Genomic DNA, 27,638 nt, shown 5'->3' on the forward strand with positions numbered 1-27,638 from the left:
CCCGCGGCTAATCGCTTATTGGAAAATGGCCATCATTAGCCAGCTTTATGTCCAAGCAAAAGAGCGAAAAATACGTTCGGACTGTAAACGCGAAACGCAGAACATCGTTTTCGCTCTTATTACACAAACATAAAGGGTTTTTTAACCGGATTAATGCGATATCATGTTTTTTTATTATTATTTTTTATAATGCCAAGTCACGAGACGAACAAATCTTGCGCCTTGTAGTAAGCGACATGCCTATCCATAACAGTTGCAGTGTCACTCAGAGCTATAAATCGCGAAGATCTGAGGGGCACAGCCACTGCGCCCATCACCTTGAGACAAGTTGATAAGTCCCATGTGTCTATAATTTCACCAGCACCCTTACACTTCCAAACCGGAACGCAGTAACGCTCACATAACCGCTTGGCGGCAGAAATAGGTAAGGTGGCAGCAGGTAGGTCAGGGCTTTTTCACGTGTAGTTCATGGACCCTCAGGGCGCATAAATATACAAATTGGTATGCAACATGTTGGGAGTAAATAGGCACTGTACGCGTGACCTTTTTGATACTTGACTAAATACCCGTGTAGATGAGTGTGGTGAATTGCTTTTTTTTTAGATGCAGCAGAATCCCCGCCGTCATCTCTACGGTTGCCGCCATTAAATTTGCCACCACTCAACGAGAAAAAAGTTCCAGCAGTCAGAAACGGGTTGCCTAGTTCAGGAGAAATCTCGACTATACGAGAAGGCCACGTGCAAAGCTACAACGGCAGTGTTAGCAAAGCTACTGTTGACCTGTTCAGTGCCACTCGTAAGGGCTCTTAGCTATAAACTAAAACAATAATGTTCACAGAAATATCGCGTCTTTCCCGACTAGAGGTGGTCAGTGTCATACTGCGGCCACACTAAAGTTTAATGGCATTAAATTATCGCATTAATCGAGACTAAGGCTCAATTTACATTGCTGTGGAACGGAAGCGGCAATTTCGCGACTAGAGGCTGAAGTATTTCGTCAAGGTTTGACGGTATACTGCGCCTGCCTCCGCGCCACTTCACAGCAGCTGCGAAATTCTGGCGAATGTGCAAGCATTCTCGAGCATGCGCGTGAATTCCGCGGAAGACATGAGACGTGATTTTTGGCTCGTATCTATAGTGTTAAACCTTGGGTCTTGGTAGACGAGGAAATAAAACGCAGCTGTAATTTCGTGTGGTGATCGTGTAAAGAGAACGCACTGGATTTGCAATTTGACTTGTAAACTATAGCGCCCTCTGACGCCTTGGACATACACTATTATAGACTATTTTACTATCGCCATTTAGCGAGCGGCCACAGAACTGGGTGGCTGTCTAGTTCACTAAGTAACTGACATAAGACTACGCGACACAGTGCCGCGGCGTAGTGTTAGCAAAGGCTCACTAGGTGTTGCTGCTAACATCTAGTTTGTACGTTACACAAATGACTATAAAGTTCATTACGCTATGCACAATATCATTGCAAAAATTCGCTTCCATTCCGTTCCGCTGCAATATAATTTGAGCCTAAGCGTAAGTGTAGCCACGACCTATCGCGATAATTTTATTACAGCATTCACTGTGGTATTTACGCATTAGACGACCGGGTGGTGGTTTTTTTGGCACATTAAAGAGATTTACTGCGTTATGTAATGCGTGTAGTAGCCACACTGACATTATAGTGTGCAGCATGAGCGCAACAGGATTGCACGTGTCGCTCGACGACGATTCAAGTACGGAGTGGTCAAATGCGAGCTCGAGTTTCTCCAATTGTTTCAAATTGAACCATGTCTATACTATTGGTTTTGTTTCTGTCAAATGCAAAATATTCATATTAAATAATTAACACTAATGAAATAACATAACGAAGCAGCTTCAACCTCCATCTTCGAATTATATTTTCAACGCATAATTTATTAGCATTCGACCTTAAATCCTGGCGTAGCTATTCTATTTCAAGCGATATTTTAGGCAGTATTTTTAAGCCTCAATTATTGCGATAATGGGCTTTAGATATTAACCTTAGTGTAGCCCCACTCTTACATTAACAAATAATGTAATGCATTATTCTTACGTAATAACTCATTACCAAACAACTAAATAACCTGCTGTTGTTATCCTGTTATTCGGTTTCTTGCATCGTGGGAAATAACAAGTATGCATTAGCATTAGCTGTGACAGAGAAATGGCGATTCAAATGATTTGACAATATTACGAGTTGTAAATCGGAATCCAAACGGATTTTTGCCTAAACATAAACTATTATTATTCTCCATAATTTTAGACGACCTGCATATACACAGCATGATGAAATGTGTTTTGCCAACCCTATATAACCTAATATCAATCCGGTTATTGGCAAAATTAAAGAGACAGATTCACAGGAACTTTAGATTGCTGCGTTTTCATTATTTCGTGACGACAGACATTCGTGCAGTTTAAAGTGTCAGGGCTTGTATATTTAAATGAAGTTTTTCACATATAGTACAACACGATTAACTGTCGTTCACGACTATTTTCACGTTGCAACGACAGACTGTCGTGACATTGGGAAGAGCTAGGACGACAGTAAATAAAACGTCACGATAAAAATATGACGACAGATAATCGCAGCTTCAAATATATATTGATAAAATAAACGTCCACGACACAGTCACGACAGATAGTCGTGATATGGGAACAGGCTAGACGCAACAGTCGTCGAACGATAAATAAAACGTTACGACATAATGAACGCGCCCTTAGGGTGAATTTCTCGAATAACTAAGGTAAATTTTGTTATTGTTTCTCTCCGAATTTTCAAAAGATGACACGTTTGTTTTGCAACATAATTATTGAAATTTGACAACCTAAAGGTGTCATCATACTAGCTGCATTACAACGGCATCGTAATTGCAAAATATAAAACGTGCTGGCTGTACGCCAGCTACACTAGGAGTCGGGAGTTGTGACGCAGTTCGTGGCAGCACGCGTTATATTGCCACCCCTTACTCGTGTGTGTTTTAAGCGTGTTGTTTAATAAACTTAATTTTTTAGACATAAGCTCACTCTGAAGTAAGATTTAATATACATATAACATTTTGTATGTGGTGTGTTTTTTCTAGTCATAAATTTAAAAACAAAATTATCTGGAAATATGTTTTGTTTTATTTTAATGTTACTAAACTTAATAAAGGAAGTTGGAAGTTCAGAATCGACGGTTTTATTTTCTATGTTAACTTGATATGATCAATGGAGTATTTTCATATGCAAATTACGCTGGAAAATACAAATCTAAGTAAAAAATTCTAGTTTTTTGCGACATAAACCGACTACATGACGACTTTTTACCCGACTAATCAAATTTAAAAAATTCGACTATGGTCACACTGCAATAAGGGATGCGTAATAAGCATAAGGCTAATTGACGTTATACCCTGCCGGGGCCGGGTCGTGTGCCGGCCGTTTCAGGGCCGGGGTGTGCGCCGACCGTGACACGGTCAATTATATTATGCTTTTGTATGAGCTAGTCATGTTAGACCGGGCCGAGTTCGTGCCCCGGCCGGATCACGACCAATCGGTCTAACATGAATTAGTTCATATATAATCTCAATACAAAGTACTAAAAAACCGACCTCAAAATTTAGTGGAATATAATATACTATTGCCAAGTTTTATTGAAATCGGTTATCGGAAAGTTTGCGAAACCGGATTTATCCCCTAGTTTGCGACCCTCAGAGGTGGAGCATTTTCTTCAAATTTCAATGGGAACACCACTGAGGTACCCTCTTTCCAACAAAGAAAGAATCATCAAAATCGGTTCACAAAGTCGGATGTAACATAGATACGTATAAAAAAATCACAGTCGAATTGAGAACCTCCTCCTTTTTTAAAGTCAGTTAAAAAAAAAGCATAATATGGAACTTTTTACTGTGCCACGACCGGCGCATGCCTCGGTGTAACGCGAACCAACATTAATGGCAAAAACCAAGGACAACCCGGTAGCATCAACATTATCTAAATACAGTCAAGAGCACATCAAGCTTGTTTTTTGTTTGTTTGCATCAAGTTATATAGTTGAATTTAAATCTTGTGTCAGAAGTGCTCTTGACCCTGTACTAGTGGCATTAATTTTTTAAATTCCAGCTCTGTGTTGTTGCATAATATAGCAATATCGTATAAAATGTGAAACTTTTGACAGACATTGCTGCCATTGAATCCACTGTTTACTAATTTCTTTGTCCTGCAGAAACGTGTAGTTAGGGCAATTTACAATGTGGGCCCCAAAGTATCTTTGAGAGATAAGTTTAAGGAAATTAACATTCTTACACTAGCCTCACAGTACATTTATGAAAATTTAATTTATGTTCAAAGGAATACGTAATTTCTTTATGAAAAATAGTGACAGACATTACTTTAATACGAGGAATAAAAATAAACTAGCTTTTCTTGATAGTCGTCTTCACAAAGTCGAAAAATCATTTTAAGGGGCAATGTATACGCTTCTATAACAAGATTCCGGTTGATATACAAAATTTGCCTTTCACAAGGCTTAAAACTATAGTGAAACAAAAACTTTATACTAAAGGATTATACAACTTCTGCATACTTCGATGACAAAAATCCGTGTTAGTAACCCGTTTAGCTCATGGAGGTAGTCTCGATCTCTGATGTTTGAAATAAAAATAAAAAAATATTGTAAATGCTATTTACAAAGAGCAACCCCTAGAGTTTCTTGCTCATTCTTCTCAGGGGAATCTGCCTTACGAATGAGCGGTAGAGTTTAACCACTGTGACGATTTCAAGTGTAATAATGCTTACCTATGAAATAAAGATTATTTTGAATTTGAATTAACTGTCAAACTTTCGACAGACAGTCAGTGTTGCTGTAAGTCAGCAAATTATGTCAAACTGAAATAATAATGCTACCGGGTTGCCAACGCCATAATATACGCTTAGCTTGCTGGGATGGGGGTTAATCGAAAAAACACAACGGCAGCTTGATGTTGATTGCCTCCCTATCGGAAACTGCGTCTTTTCCGAGTCGAGGCGCATAATTGCGTTTCACAACTGGCCGATCGGAAACTTGACATTTTTAATCGGAAGATTTAACTCACAAATTAGAAAGATATAGTAGGAATCAGGTTCATCTTCTCGCTCAGAAACCCATTCGAGACTACCCGATCGGATCTTCTCCAATTTGAACCAAAATCAGCACGCTGAAGTGCCTCAAGCCTCGATTACTATCAGAACCGATGTCGCCAAACAAAATCTTGATATTGATTGGTCGTAGTTTCAAATTTAAAAAGAAATAAATTCAGGATTGTTAATATCATTTAAACTTTACCTTGTTGGCATATCCTTGAAAGTTCAATAGAATCAATACCTATTATTGCAACTTACGACGTTTTGATATTATAATGGTAATTTTAATTAATATACTGCCATCTAGCGGTTAATTGCTGACCGACGACGAATTGAGTTATTTAGTTTTCCAAAAAAAGAAGCGACCATATTACAGGGGTAAAAGCGGTATAAACTTTACTTTCGTTTCTTGTAACAAAAAAGTTATTTTAATAAACAAAAAAATTGAAAATTTATTAAAGTAGGGCTTACTGATGATATGAAATACTACCACGGGTAATAATCTTTAGTGCGGCTATTAATTCTGCACTCCAAAACAACACAATAAGGCATATTTCTAGGATTTTAGAGAATTTGCACGAAATAATGACTAGACTATACCTTAGAAAGAGAAAATGGCGGACTGAACTCAGATAGGTCTTTCGAGACCTATAGTTAGAGCAGACACGCGTCAGATGCTAACCACTTCTACTGTATTTATTGTTCTGTGGGGCTAATAATGAAAAACGAGTAGAAACTTTTTCATTTTTAATATAAATACCAATTCAATATCCCAGGGTAATGCCTACATCTATTTATGTATGTACTTTTATATTATTTACCATTCGATAATATTACTATTACACCTTTAACTATTTTATAGTTATAAAGTCAGTTTGTATTCAAGGCTGACGAGTTTCTTGTTTAATGTGCAATAATGATATTTAACATTAAAAGGACAGACCCTGGTGCCTTTACCATAAGTTTAAAATGACAATTGTTGAGCGACTCCAAAAGGTGTTTTGAAAATTTATATTGTACAGCGCCTCCAGTGGACATTTCGAATATAAAAAAATTACGCATGTTTTTATTTTACTATCACAGTAAACTAGGCAGAACATAGGTATTTTGTTGTCCATTATTTTAAAACGTACAAGAAGCCAAATGCTGCTGTCATAATTAAAAAATGGAGGTATTGAGAAATTACTGAATAGATCTTATTGTGAATAAGGTTATTTTTATTTGTGCGTATTTATTTACTTACAAACGAGAATATAGGCATTTTGTAGTTTTGTTCTTACAATATATGTCCTATTGTCTCTTATAAAGTGTTTATCAAAATGTATAAAAACAGGTTTCATCATTAAAAAAAAAAATTTTCGGCCGTTAAAATTACTTTTATTTTTTATTATTTTAAAATCATATTATTGAACGAAGAACTCAAAACCATAAACATCAGTTTCTGGACCGTGTTAATTTTTTTCAAAATAGCCAACGGTTTCTTGCGAAAAAATGAGAGAACAACTATTGAAGAAAAGTTACAATGTAAGATCTAGTAGTACGGACAATTAGACACCTTAGCGTATCCTGAAGGGCCAGAAATTTTACTACTATAAATCGTCGGAGTTTAGTTAGTAACCAAAACGAGGCCAATTTAATTTGAATGGAACGCGCTCGCAGGACCATCCTTGCAATGTTTTTGTGGCAGAAAAATTAACATGGTAATTCTTTATTTCGTCAGCCTCTAACTTATATTATTCAACAAAAAGTGCGAATTACAAACAAGTGCCTTTATTGGAGAGCAACCAAATTATAACGTTAATTTTAAACATAATATTAAAGTTTGGTGGATTAAAGATTAACAATTTAAAGCTCATACAATGCATGTTATACAGAACTAACTTGCATAATGTGGTCTCATAATACACAAAGTGTATAATAGGAGTCAAATACACAAGTTATATAACAAGTGGCCTTATTATACAGGTTAAGTAAGATGTGGTCATATTTGAAAGAGTTGTAACGTTACTAAAAGATTTGGTCATATTTCAGCCAACGATCGTTAATAAATAAGGCTCAATTTAGGAAGCGTATTTTTGTAACGATATTGTACACAGCATAATGAACTCTATGGTCAATTGTATGACGTACAAACTAGATACGAGCCAAAATTTTCCGCGGAATTCTCGTGCATGCTCAAGAATGCTCGCGCAAACAAACAAAAGTTCGCTCCCATTCTGTTCCGCCGCAATATTATGGTCTATCCACACATATCCGGGCCGTGCTCCGTCAGGGGCAAAAAAATCTCGTTGCGTATATTTTGTATAAACTCGTTTACACATGTCCGTGTCCGGGCCGGCGCCGGGACGGGCCCGCAGGTCACACAAACTAGCACGCCCCGGCCACGGCCCTGATGTGTGTGGATGATTAATGATGAATTACTTTTTTTCTACAGTTGTTTGTTGTAAGCTAGCTGGAATATGGCCAGACTTTTATTTTACAAAACTTTTATTACATACAACAAAATATTAAAATTAATGTCAAAGAATATAAATGATTTTAAAAGTATTATTACACAAAGTTTCAGAAATTTATTTATTTATTTACATACAAACAAAAAAAAATCAGTTCATGAAATTGAAAAATCCAGTTTCACTCAAAGTAAGGTACAGTCAATGGGGAGAATATATATCTAAATACGTTTCGTATAAATGTGTATATAACATCTATTACAAACACGACATAAAGGTTCTTTCAGTTGCAACTGCGAACATAATTATAATACGAAATCGTTTACACATTTTTAAAATTCTTTAATACATAGTTTATTTTTTAACTTTTTTAATGTGTCATTTTTGTTACACGAGCAATGTTGCGCCACCAATGTTGCACTACCAATGTTGTGCCACGAATACTGTGTCTCTAATATTCCGCTACGAAACTTGCTAGGATAGGAACTACACTGTAAAGCTACAATGCACCAAATAAGAATTATTACATTTATAATTTCTATTAAAAAAAAGGTGGGGTGAATCGATACTTATCACATAAAATCAACTAGATTCCTCTATAGTTTCAGGCCCATTATATGACAAGGAACGAAGAGCTTTTATTAACTTTTTATTAGTATTTCATTATTTTGACATCTCTCCACTCCAAAACACAACTTAGGTACGTTTCGCTTTGGAAACTAATTTCCCCTTATTGTTTCCAGAAGAGACAACGGTGCTTAAGGTCACGGATTTCTTACAATAATATATACTCTGTAAGATGCTGGAAAGAGCTTTTGTTATACTGCCACAAAATGAATAGGTGGAGCATCAAATATAATTTCTTATTACCAATACTCACTACACATGTCACAGAACGGTAACAAAAAAATCCCAATTGACCTCGAGGTCAATATGGAATTTGTTCGTTTGTTGTATGTAGCATAATAAAAAAACTTTCCATATTTTTTCATGATGAAACAAAACTGTTTATATTGCGTAAATTTTTTTATAAAGTATGTTGTAGTAAGCTGAAGTATAGCCGAATCTCATTGTCACCCTGTATAGATAAAAATGCGTAACCATACTAAATCCTTGAGTGTCGATTCACCCTACCTTACCCGACATCATTATATGACATTACGGAATGTTAGAACTTCTAATTATTCGAAATAATGGTCCATAGGCTATTTTAACATAACATATTTGAGCTTTATTTATTTCAACACCTACTTTTAATACAGACAAGCCATTATATAGATTTTTATAGAAAGACTGTTATAGCCCTTTGTGTTTTTTAAAACAACCTGTGTAAAATTATTCGATATTAACAAAATGTATTTTTTATACATACACTTAATTCGAGCCACCTTGCATTTTTAATATAAAGTGCTTAAAAAATGTTGAATTGATCAAAGACTATTAATGCAATTGGGTAATCTAATTAATTTTGGTGGCAATTTTTATTATTGAAATGTTCTAGAATATTGTCATGAAGTACTTAATACTCTAGTGCAGTACCCTAAAATATTAATTAATATTTTACAATAATATACTCGAATATATAAATAATGAAAATTGCCACCGAAATAAGATAGAGAAAAAAAACCTGAAAATTACCCAATTTCGAAGCTGGTATATTGAACTTAATTTTCGAATGTACTTGTTACAAATTTGAATTTGTAAAACACAGGTATAATCTAGTAGTAGTAGAGGTATAATTATGTGTCCGGTTGTATAATATATAATTACGGCTGATTGCACATGGCGTCGCACTAGGGGCGTTTTTCGGCGTCATACTGAAACTAGAAACGCCGCCGCTGCGTTGCGTGTGTGAAAGTATGTGTATGCGACTGCAAAGGCTACACATGCGACAGCGGCTGTACCACTATGTTACGGTGCCTTGTGTAATCAACCTTAGTCGTCTCTCTTCTCACTGCCGTAACTGACACTTTAGTGCAACTGAGTGAGACGTACGGGCCTACGCGGCTTTCAAAAGCGAACCTCCACTAATCGTTCTTTGTCTACCTTTTTTTATATAGAAGTATACATGGCGTCTCACGGCTGGAGGTACTACTAAATTAAGTGCCTCTGTGAAGCAAATTATCCTATCTACAATACTATATCCGAATCAGGGTTGTTGCACATCAGCAGGTGCTAATTTTAGGTACTTAAAAAAATCGCGAAAAATTTACATCCCACTGAATCTATCTAACTACATGAAAAAGCTTTCTATTTTCTTTGGTGTTGTAATAAAGTATTATTTCAATGATTTTGTGACATTTATAATAAAAGAATCAATTCTGCATGAAAACAATCTGCCTAGTTTAACCGTTCTGGAATTTTACCAAACTATAATATATTTTAAAAACCACAGCTGAGGTGCTTTTTCGGTTTACAGTTTTTTTGTGGAATGTTTGTACATTATTCCAGCGTGTATTTTAGGTTATGTCACGACTCGATCATACGCTATGAATATCAGCATCGAGGAATGCAGATGCTGATATTTTAATCTAAGCCGCATTTACATTTGTCTGACGTAACGTGTCGTGTCGTGGCCCGTCAGAACGGTGTCGGTTTCATAGATTAGATTTATATTAAAGTGTCGCAATCTGACATGATGGCTTGTGTTGTGTGTATGAAACCGATACCGTTGTTCGATACAAATGTAGATCCTGCTTTATACAGATGCTGCGGATGCTGATATACGCATCAACTTTAATCCGAATATACGTTGCTCTATTCTCTTTTTTATTTAATTCTAATGTATTCTAAGATACAATACATTCACCCGTTCACCAATGTGAAAATATTTTAATATGACGAACTCGATCATCATCAGCCAACTTTTAAGTTTCACAGTTGGGCACGGGTCCTTTAAAGAGAAGAGTTATTTAAGTTATTAAATGAACAGAAATAGTTTATTTCCACTATGATAAAATAATTTTAGTGGAAATAACACTTTTATACTCCCCGTCCCTACTGAAAATAATTTATGTGGTGGTGGTGTATTCCATTTCTTTGCCATATGGATTAGGAAGCAAAGCGCTTCTAGCGAATAGAAGGTATTTCAATGACCTAATATACGTCGATCTGTAGAAGAGGCTAGTGACAGCAATTACAGCTATTTTTTTAATTAGGTCTATTGAATATTGTGAACATACTAGTGTTGCTAGATATTTTTAGAATAATAAAGCCGCTAGATATTTTTAGCATAATAGTGTTGCTAGATATTTTTAGCATACAGTGTTGCTAGATATTTTTAGCATAGTAGTGTTGCTAGATTTAAAACAAATCATTTGCGTTTCAATACCAACAGTGCATTTGTTTTTATTTAAAACTAGTTGAGCTGCAATACAGGTCAAGTTGCCTAGTATGGACTCCAGTCTCCCACAAAGGTCACACATATTTAACATTGTTAGTATTTAATTAATTAAGACCTGTTCCTGTGTGTTAACGCTAGCGTTACTACTATTTATGGCTAAAAATGCAGCCAGGAAGCTTGAAATTGTTTCTGGGGTGAGGGGTTATTTCACACCGAGACAGTTGCTTCAGCTGTACCAAGCACAAGTCAGGCCGTGTATGGAGTTCTGCTGCCATGGAACCTATGGAATGGCTCTGCTACATATCAACTGGTCACCTTGGATTTAATCTACAACGGCGCCAAGACACTCGGAATTGAGAAAGCGAAGCTGTAGAGCTTTGAACACCGCCCACTTTGACAATTGGTCACATCAATTATGCTTTTAGCAAGGTCGATCGACATTGTACTTTTTGTCAATCAAATCAAACAAAAACGTGATCAGACAAAATCGTTAAAAAATCAAGCAAATCTGTACCCACACCAATTATTTTACTTTGCTCACACCAATTACTCTACTTTGCACACACCAATTATTCTTCTTCCTATAAAATTTTGCGCCTTATATTTTTAATTAATCAATATTTAAATTATTCGACTAATGCAAGGTTGTGATGGATGGCACAAACTACGAAAGACCCATACCCAGCCGTCGGTGAAGTTGAAGATGATGATGAATATTTTAAAGTTACATTATGATTAATTCTGAAAGTTAATTGTAATTTTAGTTTAGTCAAATCTTTCCATAAAATAAATCTTGTGAATACATTCAGAAAAGCAAACCTAAACGAATTTGACAGGTTTTTTTTAAAACCTGTCAAATTCGTTCGTTCGTTAATCACTGAATGACTTAAAGAGATAATTTAGTTCGCCTAGCACGAGCGGGAATAGACAAAACTGGACGTTCTGCTTATGATAAGGCTGTAGGAGATATAAATTAAGCATTCAGATTAAGGGGCATTCATCTGGATATTCTAGTTATGCTTTTATATTCTAGTTAGCCAGACAAGTTGGTCTTTCTTTTCTTTAATAAAAAAAATACAACGTCTCTCATTGACAGGTCGACAGATGGTCTAAAAATATTTAACTACAGATCGAACAAAGAAAAATTTCTTCAAGGTTGAAGGACTTGAACCACGCTATACCGTAGCGTCGCTCTGCTAACTGGGCTACAGGTTGAGTCAGCAGTTCCATGAAATTCTTCTATGTATCTGTTATATATATTTGTAATTGGGTTTATCGGCTTTCTGCGCCTTGCTTTACTATTCAACCCCAACCTCAACTAGTTGAGCAGTGGTGAAATTTCATTAACATGAGTAAAATTTATTGTTACAGATAGTGATCCACACTAACTGACAAGTTGTCACTTAAAAGGTTATTGACTTAAAAGGGTGGGAAGCCTTTGACAACACCCCGAAACTGCAGCTGTCAGTGCCAAGTCAGAAGTTGTACGAAAAACAAAAATGAGCTGGAAAGAGCCATGCAAAACGCTTCTTCCAATATTCGAATGGACTTTGGGATGGTCGTTTTAGCTGTCATTGCTCTTATAATAACCGGATTATAAATCAGTAAACCAGATTAGGTACATAGGAAATGAAACTATTTTTCCGGATTTAAATGGTCACGGTTGACTATGGGACCTGTAAAGGGGCCGAAACGTCGGTTTGATTGAAAAATCAAATATACGCGATTTAAATCCGGAAAAATAGTTTCATTTCCTATGTGTAACAATCGCGAAAACCTAAGAACTCAATACAGATTAGGTACAGATCGGCAGGATTCAAGCCTAACTAAAAAAAAAACTATTATCCCATTATTTTATTCCTAAGTTCTGCTATAGTGATTAGAGTCCCTTTGCCGACTACTCTAAGTCTGCTAACATCATCTGAAAAAGAACAAATTACAATATAATACAAATACTCTTAAAAAACACAAAACCAAATACAAAAAGAAAGAAAATACAAAAGACAGAGAGCAACATAGGCGGCCTTATTTCAATGTAGGTGTAGAAGTAAGACATTTTTGGTAAAAAAATTGACATGGTGTCGGACAAATATGCGTAGGTAACATTGGTAAAAGGCGCGTATCTGCAGTAAACCAAATTTTACAGGAGAGGTAAATCCCTAGTTATTACTTTGTTATTTCAATGGCTCTTTCAGTTTGCACAGTAAGCATTACTTTATATTGTAAATGGACTGATAATAATAGATTCCCGTAAATCACGCTAATTTGGTTGCCACGACGTTTACGCGGTTTTAACATTTTGACATTAGATTACCGAAATAGAAACTCATAATCCAGAGCCGGTGACGCGTAATTGCACTATACTCGATGATAGATTTAAAAGTGTACGATTGACAGACGCCCGGCTCTCTGTACTTTTGTCTATATTAATATGTATACAGGGTGATAAAAAAACCACTGACCATTTTAAAGGCTGCATAATGGAAATAAAAAATACATGTTCGGGGTTTTTTTTAAATACTTAACAAATGAATAAGTTATGACGTTTCAGTTTTCCGAAAAATTGTGAACAATATTGACACCCGATGATTATAGCAGACGCCGTTGTTGTAGCAACAAGAATGGTGTGGGGCAGTGGGCGGAGTCAGCGCGCGAATTCATGTATTAAGAGACAACAAAGTATTAAACTAACGCGCGATGCGTTAGCGCAGGTCTGTCGTCGCGCGGCGCGACGTGCTGGCGCCTAGGCGTCTAGACAACTCGACGCTGATCGCTCAATTCTATTTACTAGTTTGAGGTAACCACGCGATAGAAATTATTGGGAAATATGAACATAAAAAAAGTGGGGATTTTTTTGTTTTATTCACTAATGTGTTCTATTACTGAATCAAACAACAAAACAAAACAACAAAATCTGCACAGGAAAAAAAAATGGCCAGTGATTTTTTATCCGTCTGTATATTTGGGCAGTTCTCATGAAATTTCGAAATTCGTGCTTCCGATATTTATGAAAATTTTTAGTAAGAAATAGTATTTATTTTTTGTCAATTTCATAGTATTTATGTAAATATTTTGTTTATTATATAGTGGTCTCCAAAATAAATGACTCTTAAGAAAATGTATAGAGCAGTCAGAACATTTGAGGGTGAGGGAATGACGAAATCAAAGTAAACTAAGAAAAAATAGCGATATAAACTTACTTTTAGACTTAATATTTTGTGTAAGCTTATTGTTACCAATAACTCGTTTGAGTGAATAATTAATAAATCAAATCAAATACTTAACTTCTTTTTATATGATGTGAGGGAACGACTGTCTAAAATGTAACTTTTAGATTTTAAATTAAATCTTTTCGTAGTAGAAACTTTACACACACAAGTTGAATTTCGCCATTTTGTAACGTTTACAGTGCTGATAACTTTTAAAAACTTACAAAACGCATTTACCAAAGATTAAAAATGCGTTCACACATCGAGTGAAGGTAAAAGTGTGAGGGAACGATTTTTTTAATTTATTTATTTATCGTGTTTTTACCACAGGATAGCTTTAATTTTGCAAAAACATATTTTATTTGATCGAATGTTTAAAATTTTAAGGTTATTTTTGTTAAATGTGTTGATTTAAAGCACAAACAAAACGTGTTTGATTATGGAACATAGTGAGGGAATGATTTTGGGGACATTTTTATATTATGTTTTAAATTTCAATAGACTAGGAAATGAAACTATATTTCCGGATTATAATCGCGTGTATTTGTTTTTTGAAACAAACCGACGTTTCGGGCCCTTTACAGGTTCCATGGTAAAGTGAGAGGTGTCACATACAAGATCGGAAGAGTCCTAAGGCGTGCATCTATCAAGACCTATTTCAAGCCTCTGAGGAAGATTTCTCAGTTCCTGAGACCCGCGAAATGTAACATCCCCTTGCAGAATGCAGCAGTTTACAAGCTTGACTGTGAGTGCGGTCTCTCTTATATTCGACAAACGAAGCGAAGTATTTGTACCCGCGTCAAAGAACGTATAGCTGATGTTAAACACCGACGCGTAAACAAGTCTGCAGTCTGCGAGCATGTCATGGATAAACCTACACATTCAATGAACATTCATTCAATGATCAGGTCCTGGCAAAAGAAGTCCGTTATCTACCTGGGATGCTGCGAGAGGCCGTTGAAATTAAAAAAACATCCTAATTTCAACAGGGAAGATAGTTTCTCCGTACCACCAATTTAGGATCCAGTATTTCCTCTCCCATCCCATAATCCCAAACAGACATAAGACTGCAGTACTAAATAATATATTTTAATTTATTCTAATTTCTATTATTAATTAATAACAAATTTAACTAAATAAAAATTCAATCAATAAAATAATTTGTAAAACGTAATTTGGAATATTTTCTTTGTAAAATGAAAAATAAGGTATTTAATTAATAACTTAAACTGATTGATGACTGTACCACTTCAGTCAACCTTAACCATGGGACCTGTAAAGGGCCCAAACGTCGGTGTTTGAAAAAACAAATATACGCGATTTAAATCCGGAAAATAATGTCATTTCCTATTTGTAACAATCGCGAAAACCTAAGAATTAAATAGACTAATTAATATTTTATATAGGCATTAGTAGCAATTGATTACATTGATATTAAATATTAATTTTACGGCAAGAATTAAATACTTTTTTTTTATAAACCAAAAGGACAAGAATTTCAAGATTTTGTAAGAATTACCCATTTATTTCCGACAACAAGAATCCATATCTAATGAGTAACTTACAAGTGTTAATAATAATAATGATCTGTATAAAATGAAAATTAATTTGAATGGAAATAATTTTTAAATGAACAATGGATTGTGGTGGTGGTGTTTATAGGACACAGGTCACGCGTTCACGCGTTTTCGCGTTCGCTCGTTCCGTGTTCGCGCGAAATACAAAAGGCAATCCGACCGCGTCGGTTACTTCGCTAAAAGTACAGAACGCGAGAACACTTGAACGCGTGTACGCCTGCGCAATAAAGTATTGGTTTAGACAATATTTCTATGAAATTTATTAGCGTGGCGAACTACGTAACTCAGCTTGTAAATTGTTGCTGTCATATAGGTCGAAATCAAATTATGATCATTTATGCCGCCGTCATTTTGATCAGAAGTACAATAATGATCTTTTACTTTGGCGTCATTTTGATTTGAGATAAAATTATCAGTATTTATTTCGACGTCAGTTTGATTTGATTTAAAATAATGAGCATTTACGTCGCCGTCATTTTGACCTCAGATTACATTTTAATAAAGATCTAAAACTAGCATCATATTTTTAACCGACTTCCAAAAAAGTTTTTTTGTATGTATTCTTTTTTTCTTCGAAAGAGGGTACCTTAGTAGTGGTCCCATTTAAATTTGAAGAACATATTCCACCTCCAAGGGTGGCAAACTAGGGGATGAATGACTTTTGATGTGGGTTTTTTTTAGTACTCTGTACTGAGATTATTATCTAATAGAAAGTTTTAAATCTTTGTAGTTTTATCTTTTGATAGAAAAACAAAAAATGTACCTTATTATTTCTCGTGTCAGCTATGTTTCATTCCTTGGTGATGACTTTGGTGACGACTTTGGTGATGACTTAGGCGACAACTTCGGTGATGAAGTTACGACATCCTGAAATTTTTTATTTTAATTAGAAATCAATCTATTAAAACTAAATAAGACTTAAATGTATGGTCAAATGGACCCTTTATTGCCTAACTTTCGTAGCTGGCGTGTCCTTAGATTTTCGGAATTATTACACATTGGAAATGATCTTTCCGGATCGTCCGAATCCTGTAAAGGGCCCGAAACTTGGTTTGTTTGAAAAAACAAATCTTGGGCGTTTCGTAGAAACAGCGAAATTTTATCAGGGGAGCATTGGCATTATAATAGCAGCAGTACAGAGAGTTGTTCCATAATGAGTTCCTTAGATCGACGTGCTCTTTAGCTCCGAAATCTATTGAGCCCACAGATTATGTAACGAAGATTATTCAAGTTGATAAATTTTGCTACCTATCTAATACATTATAATGAAATGAAGTCAAAGAATCGTTTATTCCATAGGTAAAATAAATTTATACTTGAAAACGTCACATTTAGCTACTTTTGAGCTACTGCTCGTTCACTAAGCGTAGTGAACGAGCAGTAGCTTAAAAGTAGCGGAAAAGTATTCTTTCTGCTCGTTCTTCTCAGGGAAGTCAGCGGACGCTCAAGAGCGAGCAAGAAACTCTTGGGATTGCTGATTTCAAATATACTTAAAGGCTATGGAATAAATTTTGAATTAGATTTGTGTGGAATCTGGAATCATGTCGTCTTTCCTTACATCTTTATCTAACACGTAATCTTCAATTTTGTAATATGACTTTCAATCAAAATATTTTTGCTGTAGTTTTTAAACTTAGGAAATGATAATCTTAATATATGCTCCGGAATATTATTGTAAAAACGTATACAGTTCCCCATAAAAGAGTTGTTTACCTTGGTTATACGAATTCGTAGTACCATGAGTTTGGACTTAGCTCTATTTCATATTTATTTATTTATTTCATATTAAGTTTAATATTGTGGCTAACTTCTTTCTTATTGAAATTACGTATATTTTTTAACCGACTTCAAAAAAAGGCGGAGTTGCTCAATTCGATTGTATGTTTGTTGTACGTATGTTACGCGATAACTCCGGTATTTGTGAACCGATTATCATGATTATTTTTTTGTTGGAAAGAGAGTATCTCCATAGTGGTCCCATTTAATTTTGAAGAAAATCATCCACCTCCAAGGGTGGCTGTTCACGCATGAAGATTCATTTTTATAAATAGCGCCTAAATTTTGTTATGAACAATTCAATACACTCTCAATATACTTTGAGTAGTGAGAACCGATTTTTATTATATTTTAGTGGCGAACTAGGGGATGAATCCGGGTTTGCGCTCTTTCCGGTAACCGATTTCAATAAAACTTGGTAATTATATGTAATTCCACGTACTTTTGAGGTCCGTTTTTTTAGTAGTCTGTACCGAGATTATACGAGCATATAAAATATTTGAGTAAATGTACTGTGATGCCATGATATTAGTATCCTAAAACTTTTCTATGAGAGAAACCCGAGAGCCTAAATGGTACACAGAACGAATCGCTCGTTTTTGCAATACAAATATGGTTTGAATGTCTGCCACTTTACCCCACATGAGAATCCCGTACGACATTATACTATGGAAGTAACTATAGTAAACTGGTCTAGCACTAACATCGGTAAGCTCACGTATTCTACGGACTGCGTATGCAGCAGAGCTTAATCTGCTAGCTAAGGAAGATATATGTGGAAGATATATGTGGAAACCATATATCTTCCCAGAGATAAGAATAATGCATTCCGTATGCTGCTGTTGTAATAATTACCACCTCTATAGTTAATTTCACATAGCATGGGTACGGTGACGTTTGAGATTTGAAGTTTCTAGAGATTAAGTGATGTAAAATTGTAACTGGGGAGAGATTAGTAAAACAGTATGCCTGCAATGTAAAAATTTGTAATGTCACAGTACCCATCCCATGTGAAATGGTCTATAGTAGCTAGTGACTTTTGGTATTACTAATTTACCCAAGGGGTTCGACTTTGCATTATAATTATGTGTTAGTAGAACTCAAAAAAACGCGCCTTACAATTCACAAAATTTAGTTTCTTTGGCCTAACTCTAAGGCCAAATATGACAAAAGTGTCAGATTATACATACGTCATCCAAGTCCAAAATGCCAACATGTCCATTGGCTGTTTCTCTAAGAGTATCGTCGTCCTCGTCTGTGTGCACATCGTAGAACTCTTCGCTGTCCATCTCTCCGTCTGTACCTGTATTTGGATAGATGCGTAAAAAACGACCCCTTCTACGTAACGTATCGTATGTCGAAATTGACAAGTTTACAGGGGAGCGTTTTAAAGTTTTGAATTCACTGAAATGAAATACAAGCATAGAAATGCTAAAGGCACATGTGCGTACACTCATTTCAGTGAATTCAAAACCTTAAAACACTCCCCTGTAAACTTGGCAATTTCGACATAGAAAGAAAAAAAAAAGTGAATTTGGACGCATTAATTTAAGAATAGGTAAAAGCCAGCGTGTGAAATCAGGCTGCAAAATTTGTATATACAATCCATATTTTGCATTTCAGGAACTTTGTGCTTTAAGATACGAATTTGAGAAAGTAAGGCGACGATATACTGCCGTCCGCTAAGTAAAACAAGCCGCGCTAAGTGACAAAATATTTTATTGTGATATAATAAAAAACCATAACCCAGTTTTAGAATATTGAAATTGTTTAACCTCCTAAGGCCTATGTACATTAAATAAAAATAAAATAGCAGTAGAGCTCAATGTGAAAGAGTTAGTTCAGGGAAGTTCTGCCACCTTCCCTATTTCTGTTGCCAAGCAGTAATGTGAGCATTGCTGCTTTCCGGTTTTGATCTGTAAGCAATATAGTGAAATTACTGGCACATGGGACTTGTCAACTTGCGTCTCAAGATGACGGGCGCAGTGGCAGTGCCCCTTAGATCTTTGTGATTTATGTCTCTGGGTAGCACTGCAACTGCTATGGACAGGTATGTCGCTTATCACCAGATGCACGATTTGTTCATAAAAAAACTGTACTAAATATATTTACATTCTTCAGGTCCAAGCAAGTACACCCTTACTTTTGTATAAAAAACATATTTTTGTACATATCTTAAGGTTATATGGAATATATAGCTCTAAATTTAAATGCAATACATGTACACTGAGCGGTTACGTGATCATAGAAATAATATTATGCGGGTCTGAATCACTGCACATATTATGTACATCGTGATGTACATGGGGCTTTAGGAGGTTAATGATATTTCAGCTAAGCATCGTTAAGAGTAAGTTCCTATAAGTCGAACACGTTAACTAATTTTAACTATTTTTAAAAGAGAATTTTGTGCTCTGTTGATTGCTATTTAAAACAAATATTTGACCATGTCACTTGGTCGCATTTTAGTTAGTGGACGACAGTATGATGTAATTTCTTTTGAGGTGGGTTTTTTAGTTTTTTAAATGAATACTGCAGGAAACTCACCAAGAACAGATTGGTAATCAGTAAAATACTCTGAGTCTGAAGCATAACTTTGTGGTGCGTCCACTGTGTCTATGTCTCCACCGGGGTTCGGTTTCTTCTGACGCTTTTTCAGGTTCTTCTGTTTTATTCTCCGAAGGTGCCTGAAAGATGAAACACAGTGTAACTTTTTACACTTGCATCAAGCAATACTACGAGTTATTTTAAACTTTTAAACATACACATTCAATTCCCATTGGAGGAACGTACGAAACGGATAACCTTCAATGTGTATACTTTGATCACTATATCAGTTTCACCTTCCCAATTGCTGTACGATTTCACGCAAGCAATCGATCAACTGAAAAAATATTCCAAATAGTTTAATGCCATATTAAGAACTTACGTTTCTTTTTGTAGTTCTCTAAGTGTTTCGAGTTCTTGTCTCATTGTCGCCATTTGTAGATCCAATCTCTGCACTTCTCGTACTGCAATGAAATATAAGAGGATATAAAAATATGTTTTGTCTGTTAAACTGTTGATGTGTATGGCGCCAGTCATAAAAATATTTAAAAAATAAACCCATCAAAATTTTCCACTCTGTCCTTTTTTTTTTAAATGTTCTCACCCATTTTTTTGGGTAGGCAAAAATTCTACCATACGACCTATTTATAAGTATAAAATCTTTTCCTTGTTTTGATAAAAAGACGACAAGTATCTATTACTACATAATTTATTTCATTTATCAGGAAGGGTTGATGCTATGTCGCCATTTTGTGCTTTAGATTTCATGATTTTCAAAAAATTTTTCTCCAAAATCTTCCTTGAAGTTTTGGATTCCCAGAACTGAAAATTTTGGCTTCCTTTTGACTAGATCTACCTATAAATAAAATAACATCAACGGCCAACTCGACATCAGCTACTCTAATGTTGAGCCGACTCTATTTTTTTTTTTGTAGCATTGAGCAGGAGTGGTATCTGAATGCTAATTAGGAGTGAAGAATAAACACAAGTCCAACTTCAAGCAAAGTACGAGCACAGACTGCAGATTCTACCATGAAGAGGATGAGTAGTGTCTGCATCTCGTAAGCCAATGTTGCCATTTGAACATGATATGCACAGAATTTCGAAGTAAAGAAAATCCTAGATTCCTTTAATTCTGTTAATATTGATTCCATGTTCTAAATGAACACAATTGATGAATTGCCCGTCGCGGTGATGACTAAGGGTTGCGCAAACCCTGAAGAAGCAACTCACATTAAATGAAAAGCTGATTTAGTTTTATTCTTAAAAACCATACACATTCCTGCTATACTGAAATTGAGATTGATAAAAATTGAAATGGCTAGATCATGTTTATATCTTAGAAACATGATTGTGTGATGTAATAGGCTTGAATATTGGTTCAAATCAAGTGTGTCATCATGAAACAATGATTGGTATTCAATTGTTCTACATTATACACTATGTTTGTTAAATATACTTTTTTTATTGACCGTTGAAAACACCGATGAAAACACACCTTTGGTTTAAAGTTTTGGTTGGTGACATTTCAGCTCTAGATGGTGTTAATCCTGGGGGACTTCAGGGATCTGTCCTCTCCACCACTATTGAATTGCTAGATATGTTTACATCTTAGAAACATGATTATTTATATGCAATTGAGTGGTATAATAGGATTGAATATTTGTTCAAGTCAAGATTGTTTACTGTGTCATCATAAAACAATGATTGGTATTTCAATTGTTCTACATTGTACACTATGTTTCTTAAATAATTTCAAAGTTAAAGTCAAAGATCATTTATTCCATAGGTAAAATAAATTTACACTTGAAAATGTCAAATATAAGCTACTTTTGAGCTACTGCTCGCTCACATTGCTGACTTCCCTGAAAAGAACGAGCAAGAACTTTTGAGATTGCTCTTTTCAAATAAACTTAAAGGCTATGGAATAAACTTTGAATCAAATTTGGACGGAATCTGGAGCCATGTCGTCTATACATCTTTATCTAACACGATATCTAGTCTTCAATTTTGTAATATGACTTTTCAAAACATTTTTAAAGTAGTTTTTAACTTAGGAAATGATAATCTTAATATATGCTATGGAACCTTATTGTAAAAACGTATACAGTTCCCCATAAAACAGTAGTTTACCTTGGTTAAACAAAATCGTGGTACCATGAGTTTGGACTTTGCTCTAAGGTTAATATTATGGATCTTCTTTCTTATTGAAAATATGTATATTTTTATGGGCATAGATTTCTTTAGAGATATACATTTTTGATGCCTTTGGTACAAAGTTGTAGATGGTTACTTGTGTTAATCCTGGGATATATCCTCTCCACTCTATTCTTGCTACACATCTACAATTTACTGTTGATGCTCGGCATCTTAGGGTATGCAGCCACCAGCATAGTGATGGAGAGTAACCTATCAGATGTCCATGCCTACAGTGAAGAGATTCGACATAAACGGGAGGCAATAGTCACATGAATAAACCTAACCCTGAATTAGGCTTTTGGTGGGAGAGATGTGATAAGGGTCAGATTTAATGCTAGTGATCTCCACTTCTCTTCAATTCATTAGATTAGATTAGATTTATTTATTTTCTTGTAAACTTACATTACATTTATAAATACAGTTATAATATAACTTATTGTTTTACAAGAATCGTCAAAAATTTCTAATTAAATTATATAAAATCAAAATAAATTAATATGAGTACAATTTGTACAGTCACAAGTTAAACTATATATTTTATAATAACAACAAATACAATGAGAAATAAAAAATAATAATTACAATATCACATTCCTATATTCTCCAACAGAATAATACGCATTATCCAACAAAAGGTTTTTCAGTCGACGATCAAATGTTTCATCATTAGATTCATTTTTTAGATCAGCAGGTAGATGCTCATAATATGTCGGGCCTATTACGCGCGGATTTTTTTCAGCGAGTGCCAAGCGTCGTGGCACTATCTGCAGTCGTCCTGTGGAGCGGGTATTATAGCCACTTCCACACCTTTTAAAGGTGTGCAAGTTCTTGCGTACAAAGGTAATTGTTTCATACAAATACAACGAACTCATCGTCATTATCCTGCATTTTACAAATAAGTCTCTACAAGAGATTCTGCGTGATACACCAGCAAGGATTCTAATTGCTCGCTTTTGAAGAACGAACACCCTACCTGAGTCAGTGGAATCACCCCAGAGAATGATGCCATATGACATTATTGAATGGAAATACGCAAAATAGGTCTGACGCAGTATACTATCGGTAACGACAGGTCTCAACTTCTTTAGCGCATATGCGGCACCACTAAGTCTACCACACATAGCATTTATATGTTGTTTCCATGTTAAATTGTCATCTAGAACAAATCCCAAGAACTTACTGTGGTCATTTATGGGCATTGGGCTGTTTAAACACGCAGGTCTCGGAACCGATTTACCGGAGAATAGGATTAGGCTGGATTTTGCAGCGTTTAGTATGAGACCATTAGAAGTGAACCAATTCATTAAACCGGTATAAACCTTGTTTATTTTTGTATTGAGTTCGTCATACGTTGGCGCAAACACAATTACGGTAGTGTCGTCAGCGAACAATACCACTAAGCCATCTGTGATGTGCGACGGAAGGTCGTTAATAAATGTCAGGAAGAGTGTATTTCCCAGTGAAGATCCTTGGGGAATTCCCAGGTTCACGGTACCAGTGGTGCTGCGCAGTTTGTTCCCCGCTGTCGCCACCTCAACTGTTTGAACTCTTCCAGATAAGAATGATTTTAGAAGATCATGTGTCCTTTGTCGTATACCATAGTGGTATAGTTTTTCCAAGAGCAATTCGTGGCTGATTACGTCAAACGCTTTGGAGAGGTCACACAGCACACCTGCTACCTTGCATTTCCCATCCAGCCCCGTAACTATTGTGTCTACTACTCTCTGTGCAGCTGCGGTGGTGGACTTGAGTTTACGATAGGCGTACTGGTTGTTCGCGACAAGATTATTATTCTCCAAATGTGACATTATTTGTGAGGAAAGAAACGATTCTATTATTTTTGAGATATTTGGCACTATAGTTATCGGTCTATAGTTATCGACTTTGCTTCTCTCACCTTTGCCCTTGTACACAGGACATACACGTGTGCTCTTCAGCACGTCAGGATATACTCCCGTGCAGAACGACTCGTTAACTAGGTGTACCAGTGGAGTAGATATGACTGGCCAGATAGACAGAAGTATATTGACTGATATATCATATATGTCCTGTGTAGCAGGAGCCCTACTCAAAAGCTGTTTTAGACATTTGTCAATTGTGTCCTTTGTAATAGTTGGCAATGTGTAGGTTGGTGGTTGTTTACTATCTACATAAGTTGATAAATAGTCAATTGCCCTATTACGGTCACTATTTAGAGAAAAGTTAGCAGCGACAGACAAAAAGTGTTTATTGAAACATTCTGGTACGTTATTTATTTGTATATCATAATTATTTTTATCCTTTAAACATATATTTTGCATTTTACTAGTGGTGGAAATCTCATCGTTAACGATTTTCCACACCTCCTTTGATTTATTCGTGCATTCTTGTAGACGTTTATCATTGTATGCTTTACGTGCAGATACACTGGTTGATTTTATCAACTCTGCATAACGTTCAACACACTGATGTAGCATCTTGTCACTAGGATATTGACGACGCATTTCATTGTAGTTCTTAAAGTTTTGTATATGTTCTAACAACTCACTATTCATCCACGGAATGACATTATTCTTTTTTAATAATATTTTTTTAATAGGAAAATGAACATTTATGTAATATGTCAAAATGCGAATTAATTTACAAAATTTTTCATTAATGTCTAATGTTAAGTCAAATATAAAGTTCCAATCATAATTTTCAATGTCAATGTAAAATAAATAAATAGAGTCTAACTGAAAAATTCTACGTTCAATATGCGTGTTGTGTGAAACGCTCTCATTTGTACCCGTATTCAACACATAACGCTGAGCGTCGTGATCGCCAATCGGGGTGTCGATCGGTGTCGCCGTTACTCCGTCATCACTGCACGCCACTACACCGCAGTCAATGGATGTCGCGCAGCTTGCACACACTCGCGTTGCAAAGTTTACTATATTTTTTGAACCGTAACTAGATAGTAAGTCATCTAGTTTAGTTCTTAACGGATTTGTACTTAAATAATCCACATTTAGATCGCCTACCAGAATAAACCTTTTGTTTTCGTCAATTACCATACTAAGTAAGGATTCCAATGACCTTAGTGACACTTTGAAGTCACTTTCTCCAGTCCTATATGCGGCTATGACAATTAGTTTTAATTTTAATATTTCAATAACAGTGAATTCACATTGATACTCAATACAAAGACTTTGTAGGTCGTTTCTTTGTTTATACATTAAGCTATCGCGTACATACAATGCAACACCACCGTGTTGTATAGTTTCGCGGCAGAAGCTGTTTGCTAAAGTGTACCCACTAAGCCTAACATGTTTTATTTCGTTGTACCTACACCACGTCTCGGAGCAAGCTAATACATCAGGGGTTTGTTCGCTTGTTAGTAGGTTTAGCAAACCCGTTTTACCCGTTTTGTTCAAGCAAAAGAATAAGACTGTGTAATTGGCGTCAGACTTTCTGAAACATATACTTTAAGGCAATTCAATTACGACACAAATATAAATATTTTGTTTTAATCAGGCTCAAGTTGTTTATTAAAAAATTTAATAAAAGGAGAGCACAATTAAAAAGTCCTGTTCAAATGAATAAATCATTAGATCATTTGACTCTATGAGTATTCTAGAACTCTACTCAATGCTCAAGTCAGGACTTTAGTGTGATTCAAAGCACTAGAAATCATACTCAAGTCCTTGCCATTAGGGTAGTATTTCCAGTGCTTGAAATCATACTTCAAGTCCTGACTTGAGCATTGAGTAGAGTTTTAGAATATGACGCTCAGTCCTTTACATACTGAAACAGTTCCTATTTAAATTTTTATTGAATTGTATTCAATTATTTTTATGTGAAATGACTCCACAAGTTTGTTATAATTATTAATACAAAGATCGAACACTCAAAAAAAAAATTCCTTTGATCCGGCCGGATTTGAATCGACATCTTCTAGTACACCGTGCCAGACGCTATACCAACTAAGCCACGCAATGAACCAGCGGACCTCATGAATTTTTCTATGTGCAGCTACCAGCCCCGGCTAGAGATGTCACTATACATTGTCCTTCAATTTTTATTGAATTGATATTCAATTATTTTTATGTGAAATCGCTCCACTAGTTTGTTATAATTATTAATACAAAGATTGAACACTCAGAAAACGGTTAAAAAGCTGTTGAAAAACCAAATACAAAGATATGAAGCAAGGACATAGGAAATTTTGTGAGGTCCGCTGGTTCGTTCCGTAGTTTAGTTGGTATAGCATCTGGCACGGTATGCTAGAAGACGTCAGTTCGAGTCAGTTCCAATTTGTTCACAAATTCCAGACCTCAGCAGGAACAACAGAACTAACAAAATAAAGGAACTAAAAAACAGAATGAGTTCAATTTGACGATTGAAACGAAATTTTTATTTCTTGATGACTTCAAATTGAATCAAGTCTGGTTGGATTATAATCAAGATAAGCCAACAGTTCTGCAACATCAAAATATTAATGTAGTATATACGCCTGCAACCTTGCCGAGACCTCAGGACAATACATAGGTGTGCAAATATCTTTTGTTTTAGTATAATGAAGTAGGTATTGGAAAAAACACGTGGCAACTCAATTATGTAGCGTTATCACTCTGTGACCGTCCGATTAGTCGCGCGATATGTAGTTGGAGCTGCTTCATGATCTCGAGGTCTCGCATTTCATACGAACCATGTATTCAGTCAACTAATGGGTTAAAACTTACCTAGCATGGCTCTTCGTTTCTCGGCATACACCTGCTCGTATATAAAGACTCCTGCAGCTCCAACGAGCCCCACAAACGCCGCGCCAGCCATCAATCGAGGAGTTAGAAAATTATTTATATTCATCGTAACACAACACACGACTAGAAGATTTTAATGATTTATCACGATATTTAATTTATTTATTACCGATAAAATGATAGTGTATTATCTATCGTAGGCGAGTTAAAACGAACTTTGTTACATGAACACATGAAAATTACGAAAAAGACGTTTTTTGTGAGTTGATGAAAAATGTAAAGTAGTCGCCACAAGATGCGGTATGCATGTAACTGTAGAGCTAAGGATATTAGTATACTTCAGAATTGCTTAAAATTCGTAATGTAATGCTAACTTCCGCATTATTTACAGAAACTACAACGGAAATCGGTTACGTTGCCTGTCAAAATGTTTGTGTCATATTTATTACCATAAACACAGAATGTAATTGCAATCACAAAATTGCAGAGTAAAGTATGTTTCCTATGCGTAGATGTTTTATTATTGATACTCTCAAATTTGACCATACCAACTCTATTATCTGGTTATTTTATTGAGCTGTTTCTTGATTCAATGGCGGTGTAAATATGAGCACCGAATATAGGATATGGGGCTCAAATACTGCATCACTACTGCATCATTAATTATTAACAAACTGTGTTGATTTAAAAACATGC

General features: G+C 35.5%; 2 protein-coding genes across 2 annotated transcripts in view; one reads left to right on the plus strand and one right to left on the minus strand.

Annotated features, from left to right (window-relative positions):
* The window catches only part of LOC113232148, a 30,137-nt gene extending 28,260 nt beyond the window's left edge, over positions 1-1,877 (plus strand). Inside the window, exon 15 of the mRNA XM_026466786.1 lies at positions 604-1,877. Coding sequence (XP_026322571.1) covers positions 604-809 — 206 coding nt within the window. The 3' untranslated portion in view covers positions 810-1,877. The remainder of the gene's footprint in view (positions 1-603) is intronic.
* A 10,809-nt stretch (positions 1,878-12,686) lies between these two features.
* LOC113232219 lies at positions 12,687-27,347 on the minus strand. The gene is made up of 6 exons (XM_026466872.1): positions 26,925-27,347; positions 20,405-20,486; positions 20,023-20,162; positions 18,666-18,778; positions 16,463-16,566; positions 12,687-12,834 (listed from the first exon to the last, which is right to left on the minus strand). Exons 1-5 carry the CDS (start codon positions 27,046-27,048, stop codon positions 16,483-16,485), a joined length of 543 nt encoding a protein of 180 aa, XP_026322657.1. The 5' UTR covers positions 27,049-27,347; the 3' UTR covers positions 12,687-12,834; positions 16,463-16,482.
* Between the last annotated feature and the right edge of the window lie 291 nt (positions 27,348-27,638).

Source organism: Hyposmocoma kahamanoa, unplaced genomic scaffold, assembly GCF_003589595.1.
Source record: "Hyposmocoma kahamanoa isolate Upper Pololo Valley unplaced genomic scaffold, ASM358959v1 67, whole genome shotgun sequence".
Lineage (NCBI taxonomy): Eukaryota > Metazoa > Arthropoda > Insecta > Lepidoptera > Cosmopterigidae > Hyposmocoma > Hyposmocoma kahamanoa.